This window comes from Monodon monoceros, unplaced genomic scaffold, assembly GCF_005190385.1.
Source record: "Monodon monoceros isolate NGI ecotype Baffin Bay Population unplaced genomic scaffold, NGI_Narwhal_1 Super_Scaffold_15, whole genome shotgun sequence".
Classification (NCBI taxonomy): Eukaryota; Metazoa; Chordata; class Mammalia; order Artiodactyla; family Monodontidae; genus Monodon; species Monodon monoceros.
In genome coordinates this window covers 38,640,829-38,663,960 of record NW_021703771.1, presented here as the reverse complement: position 1 = coordinate 38,663,960, position 23,132 = coordinate 38,640,829, and the positions used below count along the sequence as shown (strand labels likewise).

The window sequence follows — 23,132 nt, the reverse complement described above, 5'->3', positions numbered from 1 at the left end:
GACAGCTAGGATTTCTCAGGCAATCCTTTAAAGATATTAATGGAACACCCTGGGTACCATATATGAACCTCCCCAATCCGTCTGTGGCAGAAGGTCCTTTTTATTAGTGAAAATATAGCCCCTGTCCTGGGTACCCCTAAACTGGCAGGCAGGACTTCTAGGGGACATCAAAGGTTTCACACAACAGGCAATTGCTATACCTTTTTAATGAAAAGAAACCTAATTGATTCTAGTTTATTGAGGAAAGTAATTGCTCTTTGTGCCAACAATATAAGACTGGCTTGGTGCTTTCCTTAATTCTGCATTAACCTCTGGAACCATTTTAAGTAACAATAAACATTAAGTAACTTTTTAAAAAGTTGACAAAGGACATTAGGTCATATCAGAGATAGTCCTTACAAGAGCTCTGTGGGGTAGGTTTTCGTTTTAGCCCCATTTTACAGACAAGCAAACTGAGACTCAGAGAAATGGAGTGGCTTGACTCAATGACACATAGCCATAAAAATGGCAGCCTTCTGCTACAGATTCATAGGTCCTCTGCTGTACCACAAAGACATTATTTAACTTGGGGTGGGCTGCAGGGGAGGCTTTTTAAATCCACGTCTCCCCTCGGAGCAGAGCCCCAGGGACAGTGATCTTGGAGTGGGTGGCTGGCTCACATTCAACTGTGATGATGAACCAGTTCTAGAAATCAAACATAAAAGCAAGTCTCCTGCAGGGCTTTTAACATGAACCAGCATCTGGATTTAGTCTGAACTCTGCCCTATCAGCATGGAGCCTATGTTTTTATCCCCCAAAGACAGGTGGAACAGACCACGTGATAACGGAACAGAACATCTGAAAAAGCAGGGTTGTCCCAGAAAACCAAGCATGCAAGGTTGCCACTGCCCCATGGGTCCTTTGCTCCACCCCTGCATGGAAAGCAGTCTCTTCCCCTGGGACAATGGTCACCGTCACCACCACCACCACCACCACCACCGCACCACATCCCCAGCCAGGCCACGCACACCTTGAGGGTGAGACCCTATTTTATCTTCCTCTATCCCCTGTGCCCAGCACACTGCAGGTACTCAATAAACAAATTTTGTTTAATAAATTCAGACTTTTCCTGAGCACTTCTACCAACGTGGGACCTACCATTTTGCCAGGCAGCTAGCTCATCCAAGAGTAGAACCCACTCTGTGGCTGAGAAAGGCTTGATGTATGACAAGGTCGTACAAAAAGCTCCAGTAAGAATCAAGAGGAAAAAGGGCAAAGAATCCCTAGTTCTTAAGAGGTTGCTGACCTCTTTCAGGATTTCTTTAGGGGGTTCCTTAGGACACTGGTCCTATGGTTTCCGGGAGAAGAAGGATTTGATTCGAGATGTCAGATAAACTTAGGAGACACTGCAATCCGATCCTAGAAGGTTCATAACATACATTAACTTCTAAGGCTCTGAGAAGTCCTGCAGGAAACAACCCTATTTAACTTTATTTAACATGGCATTCCTCAGACATTTGACCACAGAATCTATTTTCCACTTAATACCCATGAATATCCTGAGGATTGAGTATCCTGTGAAATACTTTGAGAAACACCGACCCACGCGACCTCTAAATATCTGAAGCGTCTGTCACTAGTTCACAATACAAAATTCTAATTCATTTTAGTTTTTAAAATTTTAAACTTCAAAATAATTTGGAGGATGGGGGAAAGCAGTATTTTCAAATTAAATGAACATACCAACAAAACCAGGGTGAAGTCTCTTGCAAGGTGGGGAATCTCCATCTTGGAATGAAAATCCAGCATTAAGACACGTGTCTCCAAGTTGGGAAGAGAAAGCAGTGAACAAACATCCTTCTACCTGCCCCAGGGCCATGGGGGACCTCTGACAGGCCAACCTCTCTGGCCATGGCACAGAGGCAGGTCCCAACAAGCCCCCTTCTCCCATCTCTATACAGAAAGGTATGCCTATGAGAAGCAGGCCCCTGGGGGAAGACTCTACTTACAGAGAACATTATTTATAAGATGAATATTGAGCATTATGAACACTCTGAAAAGAAGCATTTAATGGGAGCTTAAAGTGTACATGAAGTTCCAGTAGTAATTCTGGTGATTTTCATTCCACTTATTTATGTTCCACACAAGCTCTGTGGCCAAAAGAGACCTGCCAGAAAGCCATCTATAAATGCTACTGCATGAAGAGCAGCAGTCACTCAGGCTCTGTCCCCATGCTTAGCAGGCTGGCCAGTGGTGAGCAAAGGCGCATTAAAAACCCGACAGACCCAGGAAGAGCAGCCTTAGTGCTGGACGTCACTGCTTTCCAGGGAAAGGGGTGTATGTAAGGAGTGTACCAGCCTCTGCACAGAAAACGTCTTTTCAGGGCTCTTGTCAATTTTCTTTCACTGTTGTCAACACTAGGAACATCCAGGCAGCCATTCTCTCCATGAATGACAGTTCAGACTTTGGGTTTTTTAAAAAGTAAGAATAAAGATCCCTGCAGGTACAGAATTCTTGAGGCTAGCACACTATAACCAAAGACTAGACAACAGTTCACAAGTGCAAGTAACAGAGTACGTTCTCCACGCAGTACGTACCGCACGTTATATTCCCTAATGGAAATATCTATCAGTACATCAAGAAAAAACATCACATGAGTAGCCTATGATATTGTCTGTATTTGGTTAGAATCAGTCCTATCCCCCAACATGAATATTTAAAGACATAATGGAATCACAGCATTTAAACATCAGTCCAACAAGCATCAAAGATTTGTTCCTTCTGGGAAGTAGCCTAAATTTAAATTCTCAACGGCCTCCAACACCAGGACCTGCTGTTGCCACACTAGTATACCACTGTTCCTTTACAGTTCCATGTCATCACATGTCCCTTACGGTGGCAAGTTCACAGACAGAATGCTAGGTTTCAGGTTTAAAATTATACATACTATGCACCCTTAAAATTCTATGATTTTGCTAAAAAAATACAACAACTAGTGAATATAATAAAAAAGAAGCAGACTCACAGCTAGTGGTTACCAGTGGGGAGAAGGAAGAGGGGAAGGGCCAGATGGAGGTAGGGCATTGAGAGTTACAAACTATTAGGTATAAAATAAGCTACAAGGATATGTTGAAAAACACAGGGAATAAAGCCAGTATTTTATAATAACTATAAGTGGAGTATAACCTTTAAAAACTGTGAATCACTATATTGTATGGCAACTACAATTCAATTTAAAAAACTAAATAAATCTTATTGGTTAAACAAACAAAAAAACCCCAAAACAAACAAAAAAAACCAACTCTATGATTCTGTCCTCTTGTGACAGATGAGAAACCTACTATTCTAAGAGATTCATCAGTGACATGGCCAGTGGCACAGACAGGAAGAGAACTACCTCTCTCCTCTCCACCCGGGCTTTTCCTAGTTAGTATTTTCCAATCCTTATCGTAAAGTTGTTTAAAACGCAACTAAATATGGGGCTGCTCCCTAATGGGGTCTCCAAATGCCAAAAGATGAAGATGAACGAAAAAGCATGTGAACTTAGGCATCTTCTGACATCAAAGCTACAGTGAAACTGACGTTGCTTTCCTGCCAGAACAGACACATGTCAATCTCAGGAGGGCTTACTGGAGGCACAGCAGTGAAACCACCACACTTGCTCACAGCCATGCCTGCTGCCAATCTGTACACATGCACACCAAGCTTCCCCAGTGCCTGAGAGAAGCAAGTGCCCCTCATACCCCAGTAGCTGGCACTCACAAAGAGGTACAGTTATTCTTTCCTTTTCCAGATAGACCTGTAGGTCAAAGGATTTCACACGTGATCTAAAATGAATGACATGTGTGAAACACCCACCCCTCCAGAGAAGCATCTCACCACAGCTCTCCAGCAAGACTGTCTGTCAACTGGACAGAACTGCTCCGGCACCCACTCAGGGTCACATGACCTTCAGTTAGCAAGGCAGGAAGTGAGTCTAGAGAATACCACAACTACTGGCTTAAAAAAAAAAAAAAGTCAAACCAAGAAAGTCATTATAGAACAAGTCTTGGGAAGCTGAGGTGCTTAATTTGGGAGAAGTGAATTCTGAGACTGTGACCCAAGTCCTGTTTTGTGAATTCAGGAGAATCTTCAATAAAGCGATAGCCACAAGTTTACTGTAAAAGTAAGAATATACATTAGGCCACACATGCTCCTGGCTATATAGTGGAGCAATTTATTCCAAAGCAAAATGGAAATCCTAAAGCCAGAAACCAGACTCCCTCAAGGCCCTTCACAGTCTTCAGGATGTTTCTTTCTCTTGCTCTGGTCATACTGAGCTGGTTTACTTTCAGGAAAATTTGGTGACTTTTCATATTTTTTACTTAAGAAATATCTCCTCAAAAACACTTCACCCAAAATATTTTGAGAAAAAGGTGACTAAATTACCCTAAGATTCCAAAAGGGCATAATAATAAAATGTGTACTCTTAAAAGTAGTTACTTATTATAAAAATAATAATTCACTAAATATATTTTTTTAAACATAAGTATTTAAATCTCCCTTAAAAAATATATGTATTTTTTGTGGTACGTGGGCCTCTCACTGTTGTGCCCTCTCCCATTGCAGAGCACAGGCTCCAGACGCGCAGGCTCAGCGGCCATGGCTCGCGGGCCCAGCTGCTCCGCGGCATGTGGGATCTTCCTGGACCGGGGCACGAACCCGTGTCCCCTGCATCAGCAGGTGGACTCTCAACCACTGCGCCACCAGGGAAGCCCTCCCTTAAAATATTTTTATACCACCTTTTAGAATTACACACACACACAAGAAAAGTCTGCTATTGAATTAAAAGGAAAACCTACACTTGAAAAATAAGACAAAAATTGATGGTACATTTTCTTCTCAATGAACTAGAAAGTGGATTCCTTACAACCAAACCAAAATTAAAGACTACTTGTGTCTTCAGAAGCCACAATCATATTCCTCTTCTTAAAGGAAGACAAACTGTTCTTCTAAAAGCCAAATATCTAAATTTCTCAAGGCAAGTCTCCACCAGTCCGAGTTCTGGCAGTACGGAAGTGTGTCACCCTTCTTAGCTTCTGCTGCAGTCTTTTTACCGTCTCAAGGGCTATTAAATGACTCGAAACAGATGTCTGAGTGCCATTAGGGACCTGCTTCTGCCTGGGAAAGCGGAGAAGCTGAGCATCACAACACTCTCGACATTCCACTTTCGACAACTACCCATGAACGGGATGAGCTCATCACAGGAGACCCTTATAATTCCTTCACCAGGGCAGAGGGTTAAACAAGGCTCAGCTTTTTATGGCTTTGAATCCCATTTCTCTTTCACACCACTTAATAAAGAAGAGTGTAAGTAGCTTGCTGATATTAAAAAAAAAAAAAAAGGAACTGGGGCATAAAAAGAGCCCCTGAACATGGGAGGGTCTGGAGGTACAAATGTGTTATAGCAGAAGACCCCAGTGCTCATCTTACTACTTGAAGAGGAGAGTTCTGGGGCAAGCTTGTATGTTACCTACTGATTCTGGCTCCGGTTCAGAGCACTTCTCATTTTTACCATCTAGAGATAATTAGGAAGAACGATTATGGTTCAAGCCATTCCAGAAATAGGGATTCTGGGTCCAGCTGTGTGACCCTGGGCAGACCACTTAACCTCTCTGGGCTCCCTGCTTACTCATGTGTCAGTCAGTATGTGTACCTAATAACACCGCACATACTTCAGCCCACTGCAATTTTACAAAGCACGTTCACACACTTCAGTGCATTTGATTCTTGCAATAACCCTGTGGAGTAACAGGGGCTATTATCCTCATTTTATAAAACTGGAAATTGAGGTTCAGAGGCCAAGTGACACACTCCCAATAGCAACCAGAAAGCAGTAGAAGTGGAACTGAACCCTCAACTTCCGATTCCAGTCAAATGCTTCTCTTTTGTTGCCACATCATGTTGCATGATCTCTCTGGTTCCAACAGAATTAAAATGCCACAATTTAAAAAATCTCTGTCGCCATTCACAACTCTTGTCACCGTTTGGAATCTGACACCATTTATACGTTGGGAAAAAGAAGCACATGAGTAAGTGCTCTCTCACATTAAAAACTTCTGTTTTCTATTTAATTCTTTTTGCTCTTTTAAATGCTTAGATGCTGAGTGCGAATAAAGATTGCTTAGTACTAATGGTGAAGAATCTAACAGATCTTGCTTCTGGTGGAAATACTCCTGTATGAAAGAGCCCAGAAAGCATAGTCTACTGTCAAATTAGAAGCACCTAAAAATTGTTACTTTGCTGGATAAAAAAGATATAGAAACCATAGCATCGAAGATGGACAATGGCAGTGCTGGACCTGAGAGCCTAAGAAAGCCCTTTGGCTGCGTCCTTAACCTTGATGTTTGTGTGGCCTAAGGTCCCCTTCCTCCCATCCCTTCTATCCTCATCCATCCATCCAGTAGGGGGACCTGTGTCATAGGTCAGCGAGGGTGACTGGATACAAAGAAAAATGAAACCTCTGAATGTGTATTCTTTTTACTGGCAGTAAAACTCCTGAGCTGTCAGCAAACTGTGGGGAGGGGCACCTGACAGCCCCATTTGTTTTGCTGGTACAACTCAGAATGAACTGGTTGGGAGCCAGGTTACTGTGCACCACGTAAATGAAAGCCATTGTCCCCCACCGCCCCTGTTATTACTATGCCATAGCACTGGGCACTGACCTGCTCTGCCCACTTCCCCTTTCCTCAGTGAGCCTTCAGCCTGGCACCCAGCTCTGAGATGAGGCCTGCTTAGCACCAGTGAAGCTCCCCACATTCAAACCAACAACGTTCTGTGTGGAGATGAGTGAATCAAAGTTAAAATCCAACCCATCAGCATCCATGAGTTCGCTACGGATAATGGACTCCATGTCACATTCCAAGCTCCCATTGAACATGTCCAGGTCCAAGTCGCTGGGGAACTTCTCATGGCCCATGACGGGAGGGTGTGCACTAGCTGAGTACAAGGAGGAGCCTGAGAGAGAGTCCGAGAGGGTTTGCATAGACTGGCTGACAGGAGACTGCTGCTGGTGTTTGGCTGACCCGAGGCTGCTGGACTCGCTCAAGCCCATGTTGCTGACGGAACTTGACAAGGCACGGCTGCCACCGAGAGCGCCCTGGGTTTGGTGCTGGTGGTGGAGCAAGTTCTGATTGACCAAACTCCCCTGGTTAGGCTGGGCGGCAAAGGACATCATTGGATCACTGCGAAGCATCACGTTCCGGCGGGAGTTCTGGGCAGACACAGCGGTGCTGGCCTGAGACATCAAGGGGTCCGACTGGGTCATCATGACATCGCTGTGGCTGAGTGAGTCCGACGTGAGCAGGTCCTGGAGTGTCTGGTTGCCGTAGTGCGACATGGAAGAGAAGGTGGCTGGCTTGTTCTCTTGGATGGTCTGCATGGGAGACTGACGCAGGGAGTTCAGAGACGAGGGGCCAAACACCGTGCTGCTGAAGGAGCTGGTGGGGGAGCCCAGGCCGGAGCCCTTGGTGGTGTATGGGAAGCTGGAGCTGCGCTGCATGAGCCCCCCGGGGGGCGACGGCTGGGACGCAGGGAGCGCGATGTTGTCCAGCAGGTCGTCCATGAGGTTGTCGGCCAGCCCGTCGTTCAGATTCATGGTGCCCGCCATGTCGGTGAGCCGGGGCAGCTCCACGGTGCACGGCTTGCTGACGGAGGGGGACAGGCTGGCCGAGCTGCTGTAGAGCATGGGGGAGAGTGGCGCGTCATCATCCTGAACGTCGTCCAACTCCGTGCTAGCCAGGATAGGGGACAGGCGGCCACTGACTGTGCTGGCATTGGAATTGGTGCGTGAGCGGAAGTCGGTCCACGCGTCCAGCTCATCACTGCTGCGAGACGTGGGGCTGCCGGGCCACTTGGAGAGCTGGGAGGGACTGTCGTCTGCTGACTCGGTGGCGGTCTGCAGGGCTGCCTTCTTCTTGGCTGCACGGCCCCGGCTCTTGGTGTACTTGTTGCTGTTGTCCATGGAGACGGCCCGCCGCCGGGGCGCCTTCCCACTCTTCCCCCCGTCGGGGTTGATGATCCACCATGAGCTCTTGCCGGTCCCCTCATTCTGAACCCGCATGAACCGGCTGTGCAGCGACAGGTTGTGCCGGATAGAGTTCTGCAGAGAGAGAAGGGACAATGCAGATGAGCCAGAATGGTCCAAACTGAGCACTCAGAAGAAACAGTTACTAATCAGACTCATTTTTTAAAGCAACCTCAGAGGCTAAGGAAAAAAATAAAAAGGCTTTGCATGACCCTCCTTGGCTTGGTATTAAATGACAGTATTGAAAATGGCAAGCTCCATATTTAGAGGGTGGGAGATGGTTTCATATCCAGGAAATGCTGGGGATGTAGGAGCTCACTGGCATTGTTTTTCTTAAATTCCCAAGTTTTATTGTCCTTTCTGTAATTGTACTTCCTATACTGAAGTTCACACGTATCATGTATTACCACACCATTTCTCCCTGCACTTTGCAATAAACCTCCCTGGCTCTCTAAGGATAATTAATCACTTAGGGGGCTATTTTATTCTATTTTGGTCCCCTCCTCCTCTAGTACAGAGGCAGCATCTACCTTTTCTTAACCACTTCCATGAACCCAGAACTGGTGTGAATTGTTACCGATCCTTTCTACGACTCCATCTCCTCCCGCCACAACTTCACACCTGCCTCACAAGCATAAGAAAAAAATGGTAAAGTAGGATTTGCTGAGTCGACAGAAGGAGGCAAGTTTCCCATTCAAAAAAATTCCAAATAATTTATACAGACACTCCCTCCTCAAGGCAATGTGGTCTGAGCTCAATAACTTCCTTCCGAAGAGTACAGGATAGAAAGAGGAGGTGGGGGAGAGTAACTTTACAGTGAAGAGACCTGACATCTCAGCCAGGTGATCAACATCAACAGGGCAAAGTCAGGTTGATAACAGGCACTCGCTATAATATGATGAAAACAGCACCTTCCTCAGTGGTCTTCCTTCCAAAACCCATCACGCCAGTCTAATCATGAGAAAAACTGCAGACAAATCCCAGATAAGGAACATTTTTAAATGCCTGTCCAGTAGATCCACAGGGAGCCTAAGGAAGCATGATGACTACATATAATGTGGTATCCTGGATGGGATGCTGGAACAGAAAACGGATATTAGGCAAAAACTAAGGAAATCTGAATAAAGCACAGATCTTAGTTAATAATAATAACGTATCGACATTGGTTTATTAGTTGTGACAAATGTACCAAACTAAGATTGGATGTTAACAACAGGGGAGACTTGACGTGGATATCCAACATCAAGAACTCTCTGTACTAGGTTTGTAACTTTCCTGTAAATCTAAAACGATTCTATATTGAAAGGTTTATTTAAAAAAAGAAAAGAAAAAGGGCAAAATATCCTGGAAAACCTCACAACTGCACCCATCTTGCAAGAATCCTCCTGGCTTGGTAGACAAGCCCAGTTAACAGGGATGACCCAGATCCAGTCCTATCTCTGCCGCCGACCAACCATGTGACCTGAGCAAATCGTTTAATCTGTCTGCAACAACTTCAGTTCTTCTTCACTACAGCCCTAACATCCAGACCGTCCCTCCCTGATAGGGATGACGTAAGGATGATATATGATAATATACTTCAGGAGCCAGTCACGCTACCAAGTCAGGGTGCTCTTACTGCTATTATAAAGCACAGGGTCATCGCCTGGGGAGGGCTCATTCTCATCTGAAAATGCCTCATGTGCGGTAAAAGAGAGGAGTTGATGGTATTTGCCACACCTGGAATAGCACCTGCAGGCCAGATGAGTTTTTATTTGCAAGTTAAAAAGACAGAAGATATTGCCTGCTGCTGTCTATTAAATACAAACCATTCTAAAAGCTACCGTAGTTTAAAAAAAAATTGGCAATCACCAACTGTATTTATGTAGAAGATACAAATACATGTGTTCTACCAGAATGTTTTTAAAACATAGAAAGTGAGCAGGATTTCACCATACGTAAATAACCCAAAATACTCAGAGTGTTTCCCGTGTACATGTTCCCATGCAAGGATGCCCAGCAGCTCCGGCTGGGCATTGAGCATCAGCAACCATGGGTCATAATTCGGCATTTCTACAACAGCCGCAAAGACGCGTTTGAGAGAAGAAAACAGGCAACGTGCTGCGTATCTGGTGCGACAAATGTTGCCCATGAGACTATATCCTGCTTCCCTTTTACTCTTATGGTTTTTAAAAGAATAATGGCATCTCTATGAATGGTTCAGAAATCACATTTCTTTAAAAAGTAAAACACCTTCTCAATAAAGATATGAAGCATGCTCTTAAAACTCACTCTGCAGGGTTCAACAAGCAGGCAAGTGCAAGGTGGTTCTATTACTGAGTACTCAGACAACTAGATATATTAACTAAAAACTTAAACTCAAGCTTCTCATTGAAAAAACAGGGTGGTCCTGAAGCTCTGTGGGGGCAATGTAGACGCTAGCCCAATTACGCCTCCCCTGGCCAGCCCCCTTTGCTCTAGATTTTTGGAAAGGGTTCATACCAACACCCAGAATTAACAATGACCAATCGTAAGTACCCAGTTATCCACCCCCCCCCTTTAAAAAGCATTTGGAGATTTTTTTTAATGCATTTTTAGTCTCGCAATTCCAAACCAAGTAAGAAAGAAAATGAAACACTTTAGAGACCTCCAAAATGTTCTCTATGGATTTTCTAATGGTCATCTGTTTCTACGACTCTAAACCCCAACAATGTATGTGTGTAATTTTATAAAATTACAAGCTACCATTGGCTAGGAATCTGGAGAGAGAAATTAAGCTTCTGTAGGGGTTTGTGGTAAAGGGGCTGGAATACCCACACGGAGGACCAGAACCACAGCCTGTCAGGGCCCAGGTCCCTAATTGCAAGAGGGAAGAGTGAGAGCCTGCCTGACTACAGCACCATCAGTTACTGGGCCAGAGGTTTTAGATTCCTCGACTCTAATCCTCCTAGTAAACCGGCAAAGTTGGTGCCCTCATCATATATATGAAGGCTCAGACTGAGAGAAATTAAATAACTTACAGAAGGTCACACAGCTAGTGTCTATAAGAACCAAAACTGAAACTTGTTTTCCCAAGTCCACTCCAATGCTTCCTCTGCAACCTTTCCCAGGTCTGTCACCAAATTAGACAGAAGTCATCGTGCTATCTGTGCTGACATCTAAAAAAAGAAACTTTTAAGAAAGAAGAAGGATACAAAGGCACAATCCTATGACTATAATTTTGTTTGTGAAATAGTTAAGGGTAATAATTTGGTAGGTCTTTCCTAAAAATGTTTTTAAAAGAAAGTCTTTAGAAGAGCAAGCCTGAAAGTAAAGGCTCATCCTATAGCCCGCATTTGTGTTTCTTTACTAAGGTGGCCATCGTAGCATTCATCCTAAAGAGAGGACAGTGGTTACCATACAAACCAATATAAACTACCCTTAGATTCTGAAACAAAACCCAACTTATTAAATGGGTGATTAGCTTCAGTGTCCAATCTTCGCTCAGTTCTTGTTTTAGAGGTTGCTAGTGGCAGAATACATCTCCCTAAGGCATATTACCTACAACCCAACACTCGGGACAGGTTTTTCCAGTTCCATTACTAAGACGACGCAAACAAAAACCTGTGTCACCACCAACCTCACAGTCCCCAGCCTTCCGTTTATAAAATGCATAATCTGAAGGGCAGGGGGGGCATTGACAAAGGCCATCCAATGTGGCCCCCTGTCTATTTCTAGCTCAAATGCCCCTCACCCTAATATGGTCAGATACCAGAAATGTATTCTGCCTTTTTGCCTCATAGGTCATGATTCTAATTACCAGGTTCTCTAACTAAATTTTGGTGAAACAGGAGAAGGTGAATAAATGCCAGAGAAAATATCAGAACTACAACGTTTCCCCAGCACCTTCCCTGATAACGGAAGTTAATGGTGATATGATTTCTGTAAGATTTCAAACCGCCCCTCCCTCACCTCAATCCCAGGAATGAAGACATGGAATTTATAAAATGAGACAAGCCAATTATAAAATCTTCTTATGATCTGTAGTTTAAGTTCTCTAAAGACCTCTTCACTGGGGGCTCTAAATTAGTTTCCAAAGTACTGTGTGCATTTTAAACTATAAAACTACCATCAAAAATATTCTATGGTTTTCCACTAATTCATCTGTCATACCAAATCGTCTTAAGTTTGTAAGATGTAACATTAGTTTGGGGGTTGAGAGCTGACAGTAAAGGAGGAATGGTTTGATAGGACTAGAGTGATTTTTCTAATCACATCTAAATACACATTTTGAAATACATTGTGAGGCAGACCATTGTTAATTGGCTGGGTGTGCTTTCCTTAAGGCTAAGGTGATAAGGTAAATATAACCAACCAAGACTCCCATTGCTAGAGCTCAGGCCATTCCGTCATCACATTTGGTTACTAAAGGAGCCAATAAATTACTCTAACCCCAACCCAAAACCCTGTAAATAGTTCTGGTTATTTAAATCCACTACTAAGAAATCCAGAGATTGATGAATTACAGCAAACCAAACATCTCTAGGAAGAAACTTTTGTCAGAGACAAATATGCCAGTTTTTTTTCCAACTTGGGCCCAAAGATGTAGAAAACCCTGCAAGCAACTGTAACACAATGTCTCTGAAGAGAGAGCAGAGATAAAAATGAGACGAAGAAGATTTACACCGAAGCAAGGCCTGCACTGGGGCAGTAACCACTTTAGGTGTAATTAGTAACAGAGCTGTCAAACCTGTCCTGTGTGACTGCAGCTGCCATCAGTGGCCTAATCCTTCGAGCAGGGATGTGCAGGTACACGAAGGAGGCCGCCTGATAGAACTCACATTTCACAGTTGGGCTGACTGCGGCCGTGTGGGTCAGAGCCTGGAGATCCCTTTGCTTGGCTCTCCTTGAAGAAACCAGCATAAAAGATGACTGTCTTCATCAGAATCCGGTAATTCTTTTTCTTGCTATAATGAAGACAGTCTCCTAATGCAAGATACCTTTATCCCCAATGCTGAAGTGCACAGTCACTACAGTTATGCCAACTGGTTGTGAAGACAGATGGACCCCAAACAGGTGAGATTAGATTAAGTGTCAGGGGGAAGCTGCCTGAAATGAATAAGTATTCCACCAATATTTACAAAGTGGCTAATTCACACATGCAATTTAATGTGGCCAGTGGAGGGAGGCAGGCTTCAATGTCAGCCAGGTCGGAGCTGGAGTCGTGGCCCTGGCATGTGTCCTGTGACCCTGGGCAATTGACTTAACCTCAGTTGCCCCTTTCATAAAACGGGGATAAAACACCCTCTCTGTCTAACTCTAGGATCTTTGGGAAGATTAAATGAAAGTACGCATGCAAATTACTCATCGAGTGCCAAGCACAAAAGAGGCTCTCAACTGTCAGATCCCACGTACGGAAGCAGTGACATCACAAATGTTCACTTACTGTTTTCCGTGCATCATATACTTGAAGCCAGAAGGTGAGAGGGCGGGCTCCTTCCAGGAAGAGATTTCAAACTCTTAAAAGTATTTCAAAGGTGCTGTGCCACTCAAGAGTAGCTGGTAATTTCCCAACTATTGCTACCCTATGTCTGCTCCAGCCCCTTCCAACCCATGTTTACCTTGTAAAGACTGCCCACTAACCCAGACACCAGCTGCATGTGCTTCCCCTGGAACACAGAGAGGGTTTTGTCTGGAAGCAACATGTGGTATCAATTTATCTTTCTCAGCAACAGGCAACAAGGAATCCACTGACTTTAAAAATAAAAAGGGAGTTGCGTAATTTAACTCTTAAAGGCCTCTACCTTTCCCTCTCTCTCTCTCTTTTTGCTGTCTCAAAATGAATTATGGTTGTCAACTCCCAAGCCAGACCCATTGCTTCCCACCAAGCAGATTGCAGGCATTGCCCTGGTCCTCACGAGGGATTTCAGTGGGGACGATCTATAAGGCACTGCTTTTAAATCCAGGACTCATCTACCTTGCACACAGGACCAGCACTTCAAGTAGGTCTCCTTGCTTTGACTTGTTGGCACCGACAGTTCAAAATGAGGCTGCCAAAGGCCTGAATCCTAATATATGCAACTGCTGAACAGGAGATGATAAAGGTCACGTGAAAAGCCCAATGGAAACCGTGAGTCCTGGGGAGACCCAGGGGACTGTGTGCCACAGCAGAACAACACAGAGACAACGCTTCAGGAGGGGGCCTGGGAAGACGCCTCTGATTTATAATGACAGGCTCTTTCAAAGGCAGTTCTCTGGATGATGCCCTGATTGCTCTTAGGCATCAGTTTTCCGCCCTGGCTGCCTCTTCGAATCACCTGGGGAGACTTTAAGTACTCACTCATAGAGACTGGTGTGGGTAAGGCCTGGGGAGGTACATCGTTAAAGCTCCCCAGATTATTCTAATGTGCAATTAGAGCTGAGAATCACTGGAATGTCCCCCTTACATTTCTACCGGCTGAGACTCTAAGATAATGATTCCCAGTCTTCCCAGGTCTGGTGCACAGCAGATGTTCTTTAAGTCCAAGTTTCCACCATTCAGAAGATAAGGATGAGAATCGGGCTCACAGATTTAAGCTGTGTTTATATGTACAGAGTAAAATGGAGAGTTAGAGTAATTTATCAAATAACTAGGGTCCAGATATCTTTTTTCTTTTAAAAAAAAAAAAAAAACGGTAAGAGGAAGGGTCCTTGACCTTGCACTGCCTTGTAGATGGTCACCCATTCTGCTCTGTGCCACTTCTCTACCCAGCATGGATAGACACGGACAGAAAAGAGGGTAAGTGGACTTTCCAAAAGTAGGAACTGATGATATAGGCTGAAGAAGGAATGGGCTGGGACCATAATTGACCCCTGTAATTTTCAGAATCTTCCCCAAATTAGCATGAAACCTCACATAATCTCTTTTATAACAGACTGTCCTTCAAACAAAATGCCAAAAAGATAAGACTGCATAAAAATAACCACTGAAAAAGCCATACCCCAATCCTGAGGTACTTATTAGCTTCCATTGTTAAGAATACAGCAAAGTATTACTTAATGAACTTCCCTGAGAAGCAAAGTACACGTGCAGATCGCCTCAGTAACAATCACACAGTTTCTCCTTCCTCGACTGTACAAAACACTACATCACCGCACTCACTGCAAAGACCCTGGGTGGGGTAGGGGGAGGGAATACTGCAAAGGGCCAGGTAGTGCCACCATCCGAGGGAGAAGTGTGCAGGGCTGGTCCTTCTTACTAGACATTAGACATTTAGCTGGCTTATCCTCTTCCACTACACTTTATCTACTCCGGGACTAACTTGTTCGAAAGCAAGTATGCAAAGTATGATAGCATAAAACAGACTCGTGAGTTACTATTTCCGACTATATGGAATCCCAGCTTCCCTGTCTTCAGACAGAGAAGAAAACTTACACATTCACATACGGGATTGCATAATCAACCCTGATGTGTAAGACAAGGTCCAGGCTAGCTCCAGTCTTACTTTTGTCTAAAACGCTAAAAGTTCAAACCATTAAGGGACTTATTTAAAAATACGACGTTCTAAAATAAATAGTGTCGGGAATTTGCCTGAAGGATTAAATTTCCAGCTAGAAACAAGATTTCTGTTACATTTGCTGACAACTATCCTCTACCCGCAGAGGTCTCCTTGGAAAACTCACATTTGTTTCACGTTTGCATGCAGTAAGCAGCAGGTTCTGGCCCCTCCTTTGGAGGAATAAAATAATAATAACCTGGTGATCAACAAAATGAACCCATTTCCTACCCAAGCCAAGATACGTGAAGCTTTCTTAGGGGAGGAAGGGCCAGGCAGACAATTTGTTCTGTCCGCAATTGAAAAAGAAATCCTAGATGGGAAGAAAGTTCTCTTAAAGAGCTACCACACTATTACAGAGAGTTTTGTTGGGTTTTCCAGGGTGGGTTTTATTTTCATATTAACTTTAAAATTTTTTTCATTTAGTGATCTTTTCAAGCCCTTCCACAGCTGTTTCTGCTCTTGGAGGGCAAGAGGGAACATTCCATTCCTCCCAGCCAAACCTGCACTTCCGGCACACAGAGAACCCTGGCAGCCTTGCGCCCTCTGCCCACACCCACTCCTCGCAGCACCCTCCCCACCACCCGAACCCCCTGCTTCCAGACCCATGTCCTCCTCCCCACCACCCGAGGAAGCAGCAACTAAGGGCATGTGCAGTCAACAGAAAGACAGTCTCCAGAAAGCAGGTCAAAGCTGCAGCATTGGGCCACCCCTGCCCTCTTGCTCCAGGCTTGAATCCTGGTGTGACTGAATCCTTTCCCCTTCCCACAAGGAGCTCGGCAAACACACACCTTAAACTCCCCTTTAAGACCATGCAGGACTAGCCACACCAAATGGATGTGTCAAAGGGTTAAAAAACCTTGAAGTTTCAGCACCTTCCTGAGACTGACTCTGCAAAGTAGAGCAAAGTGGAACAGAAATAGTTTTATTATTAACATACTTTTCACTTAGATTAAAAAAAAAATAAAGCTGTAAGTTTTTCCAGTTTGAAACTGTATTGTGGGTGGAAATGGAGAGAATAAAAGGGCACTGGGAATACACATCCAGAATTCAGGAATATATTAGAGTCTAATCACTTTCATGGCATTATATAAGTGATCATCAGGGCAGGAAGTTCAGGAAAAATTTAATACTGTGGAAAATGGAGAGGGCTGTGAAACCCATCTAGTAACAAGCAGCCTTAACTTTACAGTGAAAGAAACGGAAGACCAAAGAGATACAAGGCATACCTAAATTCAATCAGCTAGGAGGTGACAGCCAAGTTGAGACAACTCAGATCTCCTGGCCTTGACATTTTATAGTAATACCATCCAGAAACACCATTAGTCCCAGTGTCTGGATTACCACGACAACTGAAGTGGTGAACTGCAGGGAGCACAGAGGATGGTAAGATCTACCATCCACTCACCCATCCATCCATCCATCCACCCATCCACCCATCCACCCATCCATCCATCCATCCATCCAACTTCAGTCTGCCTTGCTTTACAACTTGAGGAATAGAAGTCTGTCTCCTCTAACACATGCTGAACTCTTTACGACCAGACGCCATGTCTTATTATAGCTTTATCACCTAGCATGGGGCTGGCACAGAGTAGGTGCTCAAAAATATTTCTCTAATCAATGAATTAATGGGAACGGGGCAGCAGCCACAAAACAGGCCTGAATTATACTTTAAAATGAAATGTTATAAAACATGACGCCAGTGAATGATCCTCAACATGAAAAGATGGAAGTAAGCTTCCATTGTAAAATGTGAAAGAGCATCTAGGTTGTTCTAAAGTTGACAAGTCTCAGCCTCAGGTATTAACTTCAATATACAACTGAATTTCCAAAACCAAGATGATACAGTCTAGTAAGTAGGCTTAAGGTTCTCTGTAATAATATTATACAGATGGGCAGAAGGATAGTAAGTGGGCTACTCGGGGGAGCAAGGGCTCGACAGAATGGTCTCAGGTCTGTCCAGGGTGTAGAGGTGACTCTCCACCTGTCTCAGGATGTTATGGAGCCCCCATTACTTGGTAATGCAGCGGGCCCAGAGCGCTCAGAGGCATCCTTGAAACCACAGATAACACATCTGGTTCTAAGTCTCCTCCAAGCAGGCACAGGGGCAACAAGAGAAATCCAAAATAGAGTCTACTTCACCTGCAATCTGAAGGAACTTACTGTGTTTGGTGCCAACCAGAGCCAAAACTCTGTGCTTGACAAATCTAATCTCATTTTACTTTCATGGCACGCCTGTCAGGAGGAAACTGAGGGGCAAAACAGTAACTGTCTATAGGCGGTCGTGCCGGAAATCCAGCCCAAGGCTAACTCCTACAGCAAAGCTCTCACCACTGCACTGTGTGTCCCCCTCTAAAGTCACTGAAGTGCCCAAGGAGAGAGGCACCATTCACAAGTGACCAAGGAACATGAAGCTTTCAAGACTACCCAAACCAGCCACTGAATTAAGTGTTCCCAGCTCTAAGTTCCTGTACGTGGTCCCTAGGACTATGAAAGGCGGGTAGGGGGGAAAGGTGGAAAAAGCACTAGCTATGAAACAAGCCTTGTTGGAACCGGATCATTTTTAGAAATGAGCCTTTTCTTCTCAGACACTCCCCAAAAGGGACACTATGGACATGTCCTACCTTGACCTGGGATCACTATTCTAGGGAACGACCGAACAAGATCACTGCCCAAAACTTTTGAGTGTCCAGGCCTTCCTCAGAGGCACATCTGGTGGCCTCTGTGCTCAGGGACCATCACCCCATAACTGAGTCAAGCCAGTTTACCTGGTTGTCCCTGGCAGGCCTATTCTAGCCCCCAATAGCTGGCACCCTGCTACAGGTCCTGAAGCCAGAGACATCAGGCAAACGTCTGCTTTGCCCTGGACCTTGCTATTCCAAGGCTTAATGTGAAACAGGGACTCAGCTCTATACTATTTAAAACATGTAATTAGTTTATTATTGAGCCAGAAAAGATTAGCTTGCTTTCAAACTATGTGAATTTTAAAATACGATGCCTTTTGCCTGCCAACTGACAGCACAATCAGGTTACTTCTGTTTAGCCTCAATCAAAAACTCTGGTAGAAAACTGCTCTAAGGCTTCATATGCATGCTATTTTATTATTTGTCTTCTGGCATCAAATCCTACAGAAACAGAAATCATTGAAAATGCAAGCACATTAAAAGGGTGGATGTGGAAGTGCTGAGTGGGTGAGTTAAACAGCTTGAGAGTTTGACATCTGAAATCCAGGAAAACTGCCTTTCTGTTCTTAGTTTACAATCCCTCCCTTCACATGGAATTCACTGGCTTTAGCGTCACACATACAAACACTGACTGTTTCCAGCTCTTCAGATGTTATGGTTCAGAAAAAATGGTTCTTTTTTGTCTTGTTATTTCAAGAGCAACGAATCTCTTTTTGGTAGCTCTGAAATATATGCCAGTGTGTGGGCACAGTCACACAGTTACACATGGGCCCACACCCTGGAAAGACTGGTAGGGGTGGAGGCACATTTTTCAGCTAGGGCAGGAAAAAGTAGGGGCTAGTATTTACAAAACAGACATGTGTATATGCATCTGGAAGCAGGCTGCCTTCCAAGTGTCAGTGTTAATTATTCGAATAGTCATCAAAAATCAAGGTGTTACTGGTGAAATAGGCAGAAAAAGAAAATAAATGACACATAACAGAGTATTTCATGTTGGCTACTGCAAACACACCACTGACGGACTTTTTCTTTATGGGAATAAAGAGTACAACAGTCAATTCTGCAAAATGACTCCGGCCTGCAGTACCCTCTTTCCGCTCCACACCCCAGGGAAATTCAGTTAACAAGGAGTCTGAGGAACTGCTCCCTCTACCTGAAAACCTCACCTGCATGTGCAGCATTTCACTGTACTGGTTTTGCAAGATTTCTTCTTGTTTAAAAACCACATGATGCAAAAGTGACTGATGACCAATATAATGATGTTGCTAAATGCTGAGTGAATCAACCATTTATTCCAGGACACTCCTGGGTGCCAATTACATGCACAGATGAGCACCAGCCAGCTTGAAATTCCACATGAAACGATCAAAGAAAGGAGAGGACATTTCCACTCACCAAAGAGCCAGGAATTCATTCCATTTTTCTGAAGTAAACACTGATTGAGCCATTCGTATTTTAATGTATCATCTAGGATGCATTTTAATTTATAATCTAGGATGTTCTCAAATGTGCAAGTTAATATTAGCACTATTCCCCAAATTATGATGAAGTGGGTTCAATACGCATGGGATAAATCTCAGTGTTTCTAAAAACCACGACAAGAATGCAGTATTTTAATACTGCTATGTACCAGGCTATAATCTTCTTCACGTACACTGCTAGGTAAGCTTGAAAGCACTTAAGAAACTGGAAGCAACAGCATCAGTGGAGATATTAATCTATCACCCAAAGGGCAGAAGGGATAATATTCATTGGCAACGACAGTCACACAGGAGACTAAGAGTCTGTAAGACATGAGACTCTAAGTGTGTGGTGGAGAGTTGGGGGGTGAGCCCACGCCTCACCCAGCAGGTGTCAGAGTGCTCCAGGGCTCCTGGTTCCCCTACACTCACTGTCAGTGATTCCAAAGCCACTTCTGAGGATGCAGGACCCCTGGGCTCTACAACTGCCTCCCTGGTGGAGTCTGACTTGGCAGGTTTAGCCCTCAGATTCTCTCCCCCAACTTCCTGGGGCTCATCATCTGGACTTCCTGAAGTTTCTAACTCTTCCCCCTTAGGTTGTTCATTTGCTAATAAGAAATGTGTGTGAGCTCACAGCACAACCAGGTCCTAGGTCTTTCCCTAAGACTTGACAAATCGTCGTACGTACGGGGCCTGCTGAAACTAATCCCCTCACATCAAGACAAGGGAGGAAAAACACCCAAGGGCAGATGTTGCTGAGCCGTTTTTAGGTGCAAAGGTAGCTTCAAGTAACGCACTTCAGACTCTCTGTGGCATTACGTGGAATAATATCACCCAATATACCTGTTTCTCCAGGAACAAGTTCATTGGGTTCTTTCAAACAGCCATGACCTCAGCAGTCTTCCCAAGTGAAAGAGACAGCCAAGTCCTGATGTTAATTTGTGGATAGAACAGGAAATCACATTAAGCTTCTTATAAGGTTAACAAATTCAAGTTGGGAGACAATTCTACACCGGTCTCTGATGTATCTGCACATCTTGCAAGCAAAATACTGATGGCCTTTAGTGCTGGGTTATCTTTCAAGGATGTCTGCATTTGCATAGTAAACAGCCTTGAAAGACAGCAACAGCATCACCCTCCAGAGCAAAGGGGAGATATGCTGACTGCTCATTACAAGAGACTTAGGATCCCCAAACTCAGGGTTCCTCTCCCATTAACAGAACCCACTGCACGTGCAGGCATCAACATAGGCTCATCTGTGTCACTCATTCCCATGGGACACTCGGGAGCAAGGATGGACCTGATGGAAAATATGCTGCTCATGCTACTTGCTGGGTCACCAGTGAGTAATAAATTCCTTTGCCTCTGACCCAAGAATCTCATGGCTAGTAGGGTCAAATCTCAGATCCTTCCAGTTCTTGACAGTCTACTGCTTTAGTTTATGAACTGCTGACACTTCCTTAACTGCACCAGATAAAACTGGGCGATTCATCTCTAGCTAACCTTCTTCTCTACCCCTACATGAATAAGAAAGAACACAAGGCAATGGGATGGAGGAAAATGAGGTCACAAGTACGAGGCAGAGGCACATGGCTCCAGCATTTTGAATGTTCTGACCTGGCTCTGCTGAGGACCCACAGCCTTTATGAAAGCAAACCACTAATAAAGGGAGAGGGGCAGGGGGAACGGAGAAGCTCCTGATACAGTCACTCTGCAGTGTTTTGTCTGCATCCGTCACCATCTTTTTCAGTGGTTGCTCAGCGCTGCGGTTTGCTTGTAAGAGCAGAGCGGAGCGAGCCGCAGGTCTGGGTTTGTCGCTTCTGCCTTCCTCCTCTACCAAACACAAGAGCAAACCACATTTATGTCCTCCAGGGAACATTTGCTGAGTTTCTGCAGGGGCCCGATCTCCATCAGGGAGCCCTGGGCCATTCTCAGAGGGAAGAATTTCTCCCTCATCCCCTTGACTTGCCTAGGGGCTGCCCCAAATCTAATCCTGATGGAAATGCTTTCAAGGTCTTTCTCCTTGCCCCAGTGACTGTTGTTGCCACCTGTCACGTAGGCAGAAGCCCAGGGTTCCCTCCTCCTTCCATGCTAGCTCTCCCACATGCCCTTTCTTCATTCTTCAGACAGTATTTAGCAGCTTCAGACCTGTGGAAAGGAAGACGGACTAGGCAGTTCCCATGAACCAAGAGCAAGCACACGCACACACATGTTTATACACTCCAAGTTTTCAAAAGAGAGTTAGTTTTCTAGCTTATTAACTATGAACCAGGAGCCTCTACTATGAAATATAAAAACCTTACAAGATTTCATGCTCTACAGTTTTCAACTACTGATTTAAGCCAGACGTGTTCTGGGACATACGAAATTGGTATTTTCTTTTCCCTTCCCTTTCCTCTTGGATAACCTACTTCCACTCTTGGCAAAAGGAGGCATATATTTACTACAGTGTCCACATGCACCTACACGTCCAGTGCCGGGTGGATTGCTGCCACCCGGCCAAATAATGTGCCCTTTGAGAAATACTTATCAGTTAGAGTGCTATAAAGTGGGCCCACAGTTCTACTCTGCTCACACTGTGTAGTAGTTTGGCTACCAAACACAACAAGCTTTCTTTGCTTCTCTTTACATCAATCAGAAAATTATGTTAATTTGCTCTGACGCTATCTGTGGACCTACGTGGAAAGAATGCGACATCCAGGAGTAAATTAGAGTCAACTCACTCCACTTGGGCAGCAGGTTCCCACACAGACACTCCAGATACTAACATTATACCGGGCCCCCAACCTGGGCTCCGGCAAGGGCTACACAAATAAGGAACTATTAGCAACAACTTGCAAGTAATCAATTTTTAGTGCTTTTCAGTCTAGAGTAGCTGCCCAAAGAATATGGCAAAAACCACCATTTTAAAAACACCAATTTAAGCTACAGTAAGGTATTCTTACCATAGGAAATAGGTTTTATTTTGTCTCTCTAAATCCATACAGGAGGTCTAAAAATATAAAAAAAATAACGGTTTAAGATTTAGATACCACTTGGACATTTAAAAAGTCCTATAGCTTTTCTGTCCTTCCTCCTGACAGCTCTCTCTTATGTGGCACTATGTTTGGTGATAATTATTAAAATATTTCTTGGGGGGAAAAGGTGCATAAAAATATGAAGAAGTTACATAAGCTTTTAATAGAAGAAAAACTGGGAAGCGTTAAATAGCAAAAGAAAGCACAATTACGTCCCTTTTTCTATCCTGACACATGGAAGACTGTCAATACATCTTCTTGAAAGGACAAATGAACTCCCCCTTTATTTTCTCTTTTGAAGTAAACCATGCTGAGTAAGGTTAGCGTCTGTAAAACAATCCAGGAAGCCCAGCATTACAGAGGTAGAGGCTCTTTTCCCAGGTTCTCCATCTCCAAGGAAGTCTACCTTTAGCATTGAAAATCACAGTAAA

The 23,132-nt window shown here is 44.3% G+C and overlaps 1 protein-coding gene across 1 annotated transcript in view; it reads right to left on the bottom strand.

The window, feature by feature from the left end:
• FOXO3 (forkhead box O3) overlaps positions 1 to 23,132 on the bottom strand; it is a 117,806-nt gene that overhangs the window by 12,068 nt on the left and 82,606 nt on the right. The window contains exon 3 of the mRNA XM_029224021.1: positions 6,684 to 8,119. Within this exon, the coding sequence (XP_029079854.1) occupies positions 6,719 to 8,119 (1,401 nt within the window). The 3' untranslated portion in view covers positions 6,684 to 6,718. The remainder of the gene's footprint in view (positions 1 to 6,683; positions 8,120 to 23,132) is intronic.